We start from the raw sequence: 12863 nt of genomic DNA on the forward strand, positions 1-12863 counted from the left end.
GCGCAGCCCAGCATGGGGCTGGTCTCGTGGGCGGGGCGGAGGGGCCAGGACCAGAGCCCAGAGTCCCAAGACTGGGACTAGGTCCAGCAGCACCTAGGCTCTGTCAGGGGTTTAGGAAGCAAAGGGGTCTAGCGTGAATCTCGTGAACAAGTGGGTGTCCCTTATTTCTTTGTATTTTCAGTCCCTGTACACATAATTTCAATTCAATTCTGGATAAATCGCCTAAACCCAATCCTGTGTAAACACTCCCCTGGAGGATTTTGAGTCCTTGGGGGATTATGGGGCTTGGGGGGCTCCAGGGGGGGATGCCCATGTTTCCCCCCAGGCGCAACGTGGGGCCCGATGCGGGTGGCTGCAGATGATGGCTCGGCAGTGGATGGGCTGAACCTGGGGGCCCTGGCGGTGGTCCTCATTTTTGAAAATGTATTTCTCTGTGTCTACAAAGTCCACTAATCCTGGAAACTTTTTTTTGACTATCCACATGTTGAATGATAGACTGTAAGTTTGAAGAAAAAAATCATGATCATGACGAAGAAGGATTGATGTAGGAAACAATTCTGTCAGAGGTACTAAACAAAGATAGGAGACAGTGTTACATCTGGAAACCACGTGTGTCAGACACGGATGCTCATTCCAAGACTGGCCTTTTGGCTTAGGTTTCTCTATTTAGTTCTGTTCATTCTTGAGGTGTAACAGGCATAAGCTTCATTGTTAACCTGAAATGCAGATAAGATTACCAGGATTTATATAATCTTTGTGCAAATTCAACTACCAAATGAGATGGTTGCTCGGTTCCTAAGATCGGTGTTCAATTACCAAAGTACTTCCATGCAGAGATATCGTAGTTCTGCATGTTAGTGGAGAACTATGACAGATGGTTTCAGGTTGATCATCAGCTATCACCCAGTTTTTCTGATCTGAAGTCACAAAGTAATTTTTTTCAGGCAGATATTAATCTGGGTTATATCTTTGAGTGGCAGCCAAAATTAAACAACCTATCTTATCTTGGAAAGTGAATTTAAGGAATCATTTGAAAGACCCTGTCCCAAGGTTAAATGAAGAGAAAATGCCAAGTACACCCATATGAAGACTGACAACTTCTTGCTGAATTTGTCTAAATATTCTTCTATCTCCAGTTGTTTTTAAGATGTGAAGACCTGCATTTGACTGGTGTTGCAATGTCATCTATGTAAAGCTTTACTCATACAGTGTCCATTTCATGTATGCTTGGCTCAGTCAAGGCTTAGAAACAAAGAATAAATTTTTAAAATTAACACGAACAAATTCCAAGAATGAGAAGATGTCTCTCAGGAGTTTCAAAGGAACACGAAACGAGTAATGTTAACAGGGCAGGGAAGGGAAGGTATCAAGTAAGTGAACACTGAATGCAAATGGAAAACCCTGAACCAGACATGTCTGATGGAGATTTAGCCTGGAGAAGAGAAGGCTACGTGGGACCTCACAGCAACCTTCCAGTATCTGAAGGGGAGCTATAGGGATGCTGGGGATGGATTATTCATTAGGGACTGTAGTGACAGCACACGGGGTAATGGGTTAAAACTTAAACAGGGGAAGCTTAGATTGGATATAAGGAGGAAATTCTTTCCTGTTAGGGTGGTGAGGCACTGGAATGGATTGCCCAGGGAGGCTGCGACTGCTCCATCCTTGGCAGTGTTCAAGGCCAGGTTGGACTAGGCCTTGGGTGATAAGGTTTAGTGTGACATGTCCCTGCCCATGGCAGGGGGGTTGGAACTGGATGATCTGAAGGTCCTTTCCAACCCTAACTATTCTATGATTCTATTCTATCTCCCTTTATTCAAATAAACCTTTACACTTCACTCTGCCTCACGAGGTGTTACCAAAAGCAGGTTTTCCCAACAAAGCTGAGTAAGAAGTCATTAAAAGTAAACAGAACTGTACAAAAAATTGAGTAAAAGTAAGCAAAAGTAAACATGCCTCAATAAAAAGGGTATAAATGCAAACAGAAGTGATTAAAAACCGGAAAACAAAAAACCAAAACCTGAAAAATGTGACTAAAAAGCGAATATAAAGTGAACAAATACAGAACAAAATTTAAAGTGGCTGAAAGCCAGTATTAAGTGAATACAATTCTATTAAAAAAATGATTAAATGAATAGAAGTGAACAGAAGTGAACAAAAGCGTCAAAGCCTCCACTAAAACTCAAATTTGTACAGTCGCATATAAACATGAAGTAAGTCAAATTTAATTAAATGCACTGATGAACTCTAAGTCCCCTAGTTCCTTCCCCCACCACCCCCCGCCGCTCCGGCCACCGCCGCTGGCACTGCCCACTGCCCTTGCCGCTCCTCCGGCGGCCGCCGCTCTTTTACTACCTCACCGCTGCCGCCGAAGAGCCCTTTCCGGCGCTGCCACCGGCCCTCCCCCGCCGCTCCTGCCGCCTCCTTCCGAGACGACCCCGCGCCGCTCCAGCCGCCCCTGTTGCCGAAGCAGCCGCTGCCGAGACCGCCGCTATCTTCACCCCAGTCACCGCGGACGAAAAAACGGCTGCCACCGCCACAACACCACCCCCCCCCCCCCCCCCCCCCCCCCCCACCGCCCTCGCCCTTTCCTGCCTACCAGCCAATCACGGCGCCGCTCGCCTCACGGAGAGAGGCGGGACATGGAGGCAATCTGGGTTGCCGTCCAGTCCCTGGCCGCCTCTTAGATAACAGCGAGCGCCTAGAGGGGACCCTTTCCTGCCTAGAGACCGGCGGCCAATCAACGGTGTTCGTCGGTGTGACGGACCGATGGCTGCAGTCAGGGATGAAGGAGAAGAGGGCAGCGGCGGGGGACCAGAACTGGTGCGCGAACGCCGTGCTGCGGCCACATGCCTCCCATTACACCCCGGTTAACCCCCGTTACCTCCCATTACACCCTATTATCCCCCATTCCCCCACTGCCCTGTATTAAAACTATAGAATCACATAAGAATTAGGGTTCGAAAGGACCTTAGTATCATGAGCTTCCAAGCCCCCTGCCATGGGAAGGGCCAGAATTTTCACTGCACTGCTCGGCACGGAACAGCACAGCTCGGCATGGTATAAATGGGGTACAAATGGCAAAGAATGGATTAGAAATAGCCAAAAAAGGATTACAAAAGGTAAGGAATTGGCAAAAGTAAGATAAAATAATAATCAATAGCTTAGAAATAGTAAACGATGCTTAAAATACGAATTCAAGAAAGGGGCAAGAATGGACAAGACAGAGCCAAAAAAGGCTTAAACCTGGTGAGAAATGGGCAAAAGTAGGATAGAAATAGCCATAATTTTTTTAGAAATAGCCAAAAAAGACTTAAAATGGGTTACAAATGGCCAGCAATGGGTTAGGAATGGGCAAAAATGGCTCAAGCCAAGTAAGAAAAGGGTAAAAAAAGGGTTAGAAATAGCAAGAAATTGGAAAGAACTGGACAAAAATGGTTTGGGAATGGCCACAATGGCTTATAAAGAGTTAGAACTGGGCAATTAGGGCTAGAAATAGCTGAAACCAGTTCAGAAAAAGCTAAGAAAAGGTTCAAACAGGCTAGAAATGCCCATAAAGAGTCAAAAAAATAGCCAAAAATGGTATAAAACTAGTAACAAATCGGCAAAAAAAAAGATAAAAATGACCGTGATCTGTATAGAAAAAAGCAAAAGGAGTTAAAAGGAGTTAGAAATAGATAAAAATGTTTCAAACTAAGTGAGGAAAGGGCAAAACCAGGTTAGAAATGGCAGGAAATTGGAAAGAACAGGACAAAAACGGTTTGGAAATAGGCAAAATGGCTTAAGAAGAGTTAGAACTGGGCCAAAAAAAGGGTTAGAAATAGGCCAAACTAGCTTAGAAATAGCTAAGAAAAGCTTAGAACAGGCTAGAAAAGGCCATAAATAGTTCAGAAATAGCCAAAATAGCTTAAAACTGGTAAGAAATGGACAAAAATAAGATAGAAAAGGCCATCAATTGTTTAGAAATAGCCAAAAAAAGACTAAAAATGGGTTAGCAATGGGAAAAATGGGTTAGAAACAGCCAAAGTAATCTTAAAACTGGTCAGAAATGGACAAAAGTAAGATAGGAATGACTAGCAATTGTTTAGAAATAGCCAAAAAAAGACTTGAAATGGGTAAGAAAGCACCAAAAATGGTTTAAACCAAGTCAGGAAAGGGCAAAAACAGGTCAGAAATGGCAAGAAATAGGTAAGAACAGGATAAAAATCGTTTGGAAATGGCCAAAATGGCTTATGAAGTGTTAGAACTGGACAAAAAAGGGTTAGAAATACCATAAGCCAGATTAGAAATAGCTAAGAGAAGATTCAAACAGGCAAGAAATGGCCATGAATTGTTCAGAAATAGCCAAAATCGGCTTAAAACTGGTGAGAAATGAGCAAAAATAAGACAGAAATGACTGTAAATTGTATAGAAATAGCACAAAGGAGATAAAAGGGGTTAGAAATGGATAAAAGTGGTTCAAACCAAGTCAGGAAAGGGCAAAAGCGGGTTAGAAATGGCAAGAAATCGGTAAGCACTGGACAAAAACGGTTTGGAAATGGCCAAAATGGCTTAAAAAGAGTTAGAACTGGGCAAAAAAAAGGTTAGAAATAGCTCAAGCCAGTTTAGAAATAGCTAAGGAAAGCTTAAAACAGGCTAGAAATGGCCATAAATTGTTCAGAAATAGCCAAAAAAGACTTCAAAAGGGTAAGAAATGGGCAAAAATAAGAAAGAAGTGGCCATCAATTGTTTAGAAATAGCCAAAAAAAGACCTAAAATTGGTTAGCAATGGGCAGAAATGGGTTAGAAATAGCCAAAAAAAGGCTCAGAACTAGTAAGAAAAGGGCAAATATGAAATAGAAATGGCCACGAATTGTTTACAAATAGCCACCAAACCCTTAAAATGGGTTTAGAAATGGGCACAAAAGGGTTAGAAAGGGCCATAAATGACTGACTCCTGCTCTGTAAAACACTGGGTCCTAAACTAGAAGGTTGAGGGGAAATGGCTGTTCCCAGCGTTGGGAAAGCTCCTGGCCATCCCTTTAATGCACAGCATGAAGCTGTATCTTGGGTGCCTGCAGGGAACCTCTCAAGGCTGCCGTTGTCGGTGCTCTGGGAAGGCTGCCTCTTGCTCTGTGCACTGACCTTGAGGAGGTTGGGGGAGCGGCCTTGAGGATCTGCCTGTACCTAAAGGACATCTTTCCACAGCCTGTCTGTGCTGTGTCCCAGCGAGTGGATGTCCTCAGTGATCAGGGTGGGCTCACCTTTGGAGTTAAGCCTACCTAGAGTGCTGCTTACTGATCTGAGCTCTCCTCCTGGCTTAAGGAACATGTGAGAATTGTCTGTAGTATCAGTCACAGTTGCAGTACCCTTTCCTCCTCCTCGCTGCCTGCCTGCCCTCCACTGAAAGCAGTCTCTCCCTGCTCTCCTAGAGGCATGGTTCTGTGCTCCCTGCTGCTAGGTAGTCACGGTCTTGGTGACCAGCTCAGCATCTCTGTGCTGGGGAAGGGGGGCACAAGCAGCTGTACCTGCAGGGGGGGGATTCTGTGGGTGTTTTGGCTCTTGGGTGCATTGCTGGCTGTCTGGAGGTGTTGAATCCCTGGGTGAAGCCAACTCCGGTTGGAGGCACCTGCATGCAAAGCACAGCCCAGAGCGCTAAGAGCACATGGTGTCCATGCAGATAGAAGCACCGGCTGTGTGAGGGGGGCTACCAATGAGCCAGGTATCTCCAGAGCTTCTCCTACCCCTAGGCAGCCCCCCCCTGGGTCAAGGCCCCACTGTGGCAGTGCTGGGAAGGGGCTGTCCCGTGCTTGCCATGGCCGAGGCATCTCCTGGGGCTGAGGCTCACTGGTAACTCTTGACTCTTGCTTCCTGCCAGATAAGCTGAAATCCACCAAAGAGGAGCATCTCTGCACGCAAAGAATGCTGGACCAGACCCTGCTAGACCTGAACGAGATGTAATGGATCCCCACCACTGCCTCTGCCACGCCATGCCCGCGCTGGCCCAGCCGCTGCTGGCCTCTAACCCTTGGGACCAGAGTTTGCTTCCTGTTGCTAACTTGACCGAACGCAGCTCTTCTCCCTTGCCTCGGGGGTTAAAGGCCATCATCAGGTTGGGCAGAGCCTCAAACAACATTATTAAGGGAAACGAGCAATGCAATAATGTTTGGGAGCATGTTTTGAGATGTACCCGTTTTGTAAGTACCTTTTCTTTTTTTGTAGTAACCAGTGTGAACATTCCAAGTAACCAGTGAGGCTGCTGAGCTGCACTCAAAGCTCTTGGCTTTACAATTGGGTATTAACCTTCTGTTAACCAGCTCTGGGTCATCCTGCCTTGGCTGGGGAGGGAGTGGGGGGGGCGGCTCGTGGTTCTGACTGTGGGCCACCTGATGGGAGCAGCTGGGATAGTGATGTGAGCCCATTGGGAAAAATCCCTTTCCAGGAGCCTGTTTGCCAAAAGAGCAGTTCAGTTTCTCAGCTTTAAGGTAACTTGTGGAGAAGCAACCTGGGTAGAAGGAGACTTCTAAAACCAGGCAGTTCCCTGCCCAGTTGAACCTTCACAGGGGTTGTTTCTCTTCTCTTCCCCCTCACTGTTAGCCACTTCTTTTCCCCTTGAAGAAGCCACGGCCCCTCTAACCCATTGCTACACAGGAGCTGAATTTGCCTTCACTGAGTGCTGACCCACCAAGCTTTAGCACTCAGTGCTGGCTTACACTCAACAGCTTAAGTACAACAGCCTTGTTCGCTTGGGGAAACTGTTTTTGCCTACCCCAAGGGAAGGGATCGAGGCCTTCTCCCCTGGCCAGGAGTGCTCTTAGTGTCTTAATAAGGTACAAGCCACCTTGCTGTGCATTGCTGATGTGTCGCTGTGAGGTGTGAGTGTGGAGACGTGTCAGGCTCACAGTGTGTAGCTTCTTGTGTGAGCATGCTGCCTGGTTGTAGCCGGTTTAGGGGCCAAGCCGGAGCAAAGAACCTTATCAAGTGTTTTGATACTAAATGGAACAATTGTCTTACTGTCTTTTGAAATAAACCCCCCTCCCTCCACACTGCTGCCGAGCTTCCCTCTGTGCAGGGACCAGAGTGGCTTGAAGGTGATGCCCTCAAGCTCATATGCTCCTCCATTGCCTTTAGGGGTGAGAACTCCCCTTTAGGGTCAAGTTTATGTTGCTCCTGTTGTCTCTGGTGAGCAAGGGAGTGGTGAGGTGAGAAAGGGGGAAACGGGGGCTAAGGGAGGGGGGATGGAGGGGCTTGGAACTGGATGAGCTTTAAGGTCCCCTTTCCAGCCCCTTTCCCCCCTCTCTCTCCTGGACCGCACTTGCTGCACACGGGGGTCTCACACTTTATTGCCTCATGCCCTCAGCCCGTGTACCCCAGACCCTCGTCGCTGCTGTCGGCATCAGGGCTGGGCTCCGGGAGGGGCGCAGGCCAGGCAGACACGTCCTGCCTCGCGCCAGCACTGCCGGCAGTACGGGGCTGCACAGGCAGGTGCGGGGCAGGCGGGCTCTGGGGGGCCCCACACGCACCCCACACACCATGCAGCTCCGGCGCATCCAGTGGCTCAGGCAGGGCCAGCGGCGGCAGCACCAGCGCAGTATCGCTGTGCCCTAGGGATGAAGATGTGTGGGGCTGAGCTGCAGGCCCCATGGCAGAGCAGAACCCTGGGGTTGGGGGGAACAGTGAAGCCCCACTCACCAGTCCTGGGGGGCTGCTGTGCCCGCTGGATAATGCGCTTCCGCTGCCGCTGGATGAAGTCCAGGCGCTGCTGCAGCAGCTTGTTGTAGAGATAGAGCACGCGGCTCTTCTCCCGCTGCCAACACCATGAGCCCACCCCAAGGTTATGGTCCAGGTTATGGGCTCACCCCAAAATCTGCCCACGAGGGGCTGCTATTCACCTTGGGGAAGTAGAAGGCGGCGATGACACGGCGCAGGCGGTATGTGTAGACCTGGGCCAGGCAGAGCAGCGCCAGCCCGGCCAGGGGCAGGCAGCTGCTCAGGTACTGGTGCTGGCTCATGCGGCGCGGCTGCGGCAGGCACACTGGGGACATGAGGTGGCGCTGAGCCCCTGCTCAGGCTGTGGAGCTGTGATGGGCATGGGGTGTCCATCCCCTGGGCTCACCCAAGTTGGACGTCTCCAGCAGGGTGTCAGAGGAGGTGTTGAGGGCGCCGATGGTACTCCGCAGGAGCCGCGCCATCAGGGACGTGCCCGTAACGTGGATGGACAAGTGATGGCTGCCTGTGGGAGCATGTGAAGCTGTGAAGGGGCACACACAGGCATCTCTGTGCATTGCTGTGGGCTTGGGGACTCACTGTGGAAGGAGTACTGCACAAAGGAGTGCTGCTGGATGGTGCTGAGCATGCTGACCAGCACGTGGTCCATGGCGCAGGCCAGCAGGAGGAAGAGCAGGGTAGGGATGCACTCCAGCAGCTCCAGCACCTGTGGGGAGCAGCATCTGCTGCAGCCTGTCCTGCAGCCTCCTCCAGCTGACCCACCTCCCGTCGTGTCACCCGCCCGGCCCCCCTCACCATGTTCTGCATCTCCAGCGGTTGCACCATGGGCCGGCACGGGAAGATGAAGGCCGAGGCCTCTGCACGGAGCAGCGGCAGCAGCGTCCGCTTGCCCTGGGAAAGGGGCAGGGGCAGTTCAGCACAGCCCCTGCAGCCCCCCGGCCCTGGTGCAAGGCCACCTGCACCCCCCTCACCTCCTTCCTGCGGCGTGCATCGATCTGACGGAAGTAGGTGGTGATGTAGAGGTTGTCGTAAGAGATGTCCTGACAATACCGCTTGGTGTAGGAGAAAGCCCTGGCAAGAGAAGGGGGGGGTCCAGGGACTGGCTCTCCAGCATTCCTCCTTTGTCTTCATGCCTTTCCCCTCACCCCAGACCTGCTGCCAAAAGAAGACCCTGTCTCTCTGTGCCCGAACCCCGCACGCCCTCCCATGCCAGGGCTCACGTGATGAAGACGAGGATGAAGGAGAAGGAAAGAACCAGGCGGAAGATGGAGAAAGTCTGGCCCAGGCGGGCACTGTGCTCCTGGAAGTGTGAGGTCAGTTCCTCCATCAGCTGCTCTGCAGACACGTTGGTGGTGACCGACAGCATCTCGCGGTGCTCCTCCTGCAGCACAGGGGCTGTGGGTCTGGCTGGGTCCCGTCCAAGCCTTGTGCCACACAGACGGTACATGGCACCCACCTGGAAGACCACGCTGGCGCTGAACTCCTGGCTGAGGTTGCTGACCGAGTTGTTCACCATGTCGTATGTTTGCCCAAAGTTGCCCTCCACGGGGGATCTTGTCCCTGCACCAGCTATTCATAACTGTGGGACACAGTGAGGATGATGCTGGCATTGCCTCAACTCAGGGTGACCAGGGCAGGGGTCCCCCCACGCTACCCACCCTTCACAATGTGGCAGAGGAACTTGAACTTCATGGGCAGGCAGAGGAAGTGGTTGACGAGGGGCACGAATATCTGCTCCATGCAAGCATCGTACTTGGTGTCAAACCAGTCCCGGCAGCGCTGCATGCCCAGCTCGACCACATCTGATGGACAGGAGCCTGAGCTGATGCAGCCCCAACACCACCATCCCGGACACCACGTGTGGTGCCTGGTGAGGCTGGTGCCGGGGGGGTGCAGCTCCCTTCCCTCCTCACCATTGCAGCGCATCTTGGTCTTGGTCTCATAGAGCTGCTGGGTGCTGGGTGCCAGCTGGGTCTTGCCGTGCTGGGGCTGCTGCAGGTCGTACCCAGCCTCGCTGGCCACCTCCTCATTGAGCCCCACAAAGGCACGTGAAATGTTCTGCACCTCAGAGTTCAGCATCTGCCCGCTCAGCTGCCACAGTGGGCACACACAGAGGCTTGACCCTGCTCCGTGCAGCCCCCCCCTCCCTCCTTCCCACCCCAACACCCTGCCTCACCGCCATGTCCTCCATCACCTTGCGCAGGGGCGCCGTGGACATGCGCCACAGCATGCGGCTGTGGTTGACCTGCAGCTCTGCCACGCAGCCCAGCGAGCGCATCACCTCCTCCAGGTTGTGCCAGATGTTGGCCACGGGCCCTGGTGCCAGCAAGTGGGGGGTCAGGACCCTTGGGACCCTAAGGGTGGGACAGGGATGCAGGGGGGCAACCTACCGTTGTAGATGGCAGCGAGGACAAGGGAAAGGACGTAGACCCGACCCTCCTTGCCGAAGAATTTGGGGACCACGAGCAGGCTGGCGCAGCGGAAGTGGGGGGACGTGGCCCAGCCCAAGGCAGTCACTCCTGTGGGAGGATGGAGCTGTAGCCATGGTCCCATCGAGACCCCCCCCAGTGCTCCCAATGGCGCCCATCAGCCCAAAAAGTTCCTCCTGGCCCCCTCCTCACCTGCCAGCCCATAGGAGAGCTGCACCTTATGCGTCTCTGTGATGTTCATGGGGATGACAAAGACCTGGCAGAGCCCTGCAACAGCAGCAGATGCACCCTGAGCCCCTGGTACCCCCCAGCTTCTCGCCACACCTGGCACCGGGAGCACTCACCAAGGCCAAGGAGGATCCCGATGCTGGCAGCCAGGAAGAACTTGCTGCAGCGGTGCTGGTCCGGCTGGCTCCAGAGGAACCGGCTGCACGGGGCCGGCAGCAGCGAGACCACCGCTCGCTGCAGGGCTGGGTGGGGAGAGAGGCGTCAGCCGGGCCCCCCTCCCAGTGCCCACGGGCAGCCCTGGCCGGGAGAGGAGGGGAAGGGATCTCACTCGTGTTGGGTGGCTTCTGCCTCCTGCGCGCCTCAGACCCGGCCCAGCGCTCTCGCCCAGGGGCCTCCGATGGCTCCATGGCCCCTGTCCTGAGGGCAGCAGGATGCTGCCCTGGTGCAGACAACAGGGATGCTGCCCTGGTACCAGCAACAGGGGGATGCTGCCCTGGTGCAGACAACAGGGATGCTGCCCTGGTACCAGCAACAGGGGGATGCTGCCCTGGTGCCAGCAACAGAGGGATACTGCCCTGGCAACAACAACAGAGGGATGCTGCCCTGGTAGTGATGACAATGGGATGCTGCCCTGGCAACAACAGCAGGATGCTTCCCTAGAACTGACAACGGCAGGATGCTCTTCTAGAACCGACAGCCGTGGAATGCTCGACTGGCACCGACAACATTGAGGTGCTCCCCTGGAACCAGCTCACTGAGCTGCTCCTTCAGTCTGCTGTATCCCTGTGCCTAGAGCCTGGGAGAGCACCGAGAGTCCGGGGGGAGCGCAGCCCAGCATGGGGCTGGTCTCGTGGGCGGGGCGGAGGGGGCCAGGACCAGAGCCCAGAGTCCCAAGACTGGGACTAGGTCCAGCAGCACCTAGGCTCTGTCAGGGGTTTAGGAAGCAAAGGGGTCTAGCGTGAATCTCGTGAACAAGTGGGTGTCCCTTATTTCTTTGTATTTTCAGTCCCTGTACACATAATTTCAATTCAATTCTGGATAAATCGCCTAAACCCAATCCTGTGTAAACACTCCCCTGGAGGATTTTGAGTCCTTGGGGATTATGGGGCTTGTGGGGGGCTCCAGGGGGGTCTGCCCATGTTTCCCCCCAGGCGCAACGTGGGGCCCGACGCGGGTGGCTGCAGATGATGGCTCGGCAGTGGATGGGCTGAACCTGGGGGCCCTGGCGGTGGGAGGGGATGAGGTGCTGCTGCTTTGTGCCCGCTGCGCCCACCCCCCCCAGGCCTGCGGCTCCCCCAGCACCCACCTCCTGCGCAGTCGTGATGGCGGCCGCTCATGGGGACCTCCCCAGAACCTCTCAGGGGTGGTTGGTAGTGAGGTGTTTGCCCCAGGGCCTGGCTATGGCATCGAGGTACAAGGGGGTATGGGGGGGACCAAGGGGAGCTTTGGGGAGACCCAGGCATTAAAGCTTGGGGAAGGGGTTTGGGTGGAACCCTGGGGTGGGGGATGTGGGTGTTTGGGGGGATCCAGGCATCTGGCTGGGGTTGGGGCTTGGAGGTTTGGGGCCTCGGGGCACACAGGGATTGGGGTGGGGGGGATCTTTGGGATGTGTGGGATGATAACCCGAAAATCCAGGGGTCTGGGTGCCCAGAGAGGGGATCAGAAGGGACCCAGGCATCAAGGAACAGGGGGGAGGTAGGGTTCAGGGGGGAGCTGGGAGACAGCACAGGGATGCACATACAGGGTGTCTGTGCCCCCCCTCTGCAGAAGCAGCATGCACCGGGCAGCGGGCGCCTGGTGTTCTGTGGCCATGGGACACTGGAGCGGGATGGGGTCTCACTGCTATTGAGTGATGATGGGGGCCTGCGGTGGAGGCGGGGGGGATCGCTGCCCGCCATTCCCTTTGGGGCCCCCCACCATCCCCAGGACTTCACCCCTGACGAGTGCCAGGTAGGAGAGACAGGGTGAAAACTGGGGTGTGGGGGGAAGTGGGGGATCCTCATTTTGGAGGGCAGAGGCGGGACCCCACACTTTAAGGGTTAAATGGGGTCCAGCCCCTGTCTTTTGGGAGTCTTGGACAGTGACCCCTTGCTCATGGCCCTGCAGCCCTATGAGCTGCCCAATGGCTCCATCGCCGTCAACATCTGGAACCAGAACTCGTACCGGTGCCGCTGCCGGATGGTGGCGCGAAGCTGGGACGGCGGTGAGACCCTCCCCTCCGTGGCAGTGGCAGGGTAACAGCCTCCCCCCCCCAAATCTATGGCCCACCCTTAACCCCCCACCCCGATGTCCACATTGCTCCCTGCAGGCTCCCTCTTGCCACCCATATCCTATTAGCCTCTCTCTTATTCCCCATTAATGCTTACCCTAGACTCCCAAAGTCCCCCTAGGGCCCCTCAGCGCCCCCCTTTGTCCTCTGTTAATGCTCCTCTTACACACCCAAGACCAAGGGTTTAGCAGTGGGCATCTTTGAATATAATACAAAGCTCCAACAAACCA

The 12863-nt window shown here is 53.8% G+C and overlaps 1 protein-coding gene and 1 pseudogene across 1 annotated transcript; one reads left to right on the forward strand and one right to left on the reverse strand.

Annotated features, from left to right (window-relative positions):
- Positions 1-7327: 7327 nt before the first annotated feature.
- LOC133216940 (E3 ubiquitin-protein ligase DCST1-like) lies at positions 7328-10797 on the reverse strand (annotated as a pseudogene).
- Positions 10798-11466: 669 nt separating this feature from the next.
- On the forward strand, positions 11467-12598 carry LOC133216938 (sialidase-1-like; the record flags this gene model as incomplete). Its single annotated transcript, XM_061362035.1, has 3 exons — positions 11467-11775; positions 12132-12314; positions 12471-12598. Coding segments are annotated over exons 1-3 (620 nt in total), but the record flags the coding sequence as incomplete, so codon positions are not given.
- Positions 12599-12863: the final 265 nt, after the last annotated feature.

This window comes from Neopsephotus bourkii, unplaced genomic scaffold, assembly GCF_033783945.1.
Source record: "Neopsephotus bourkii isolate Nb327-2 ecotype Australia unplaced genomic scaffold, CSIRO-AGI_Nbou_v1 NB_1072, whole genome shotgun sequence".
Lineage (NCBI taxonomy): Eukaryota > Metazoa > Chordata > Aves > Psittaciformes > Psittacidae > Neopsephotus > Neopsephotus bourkii.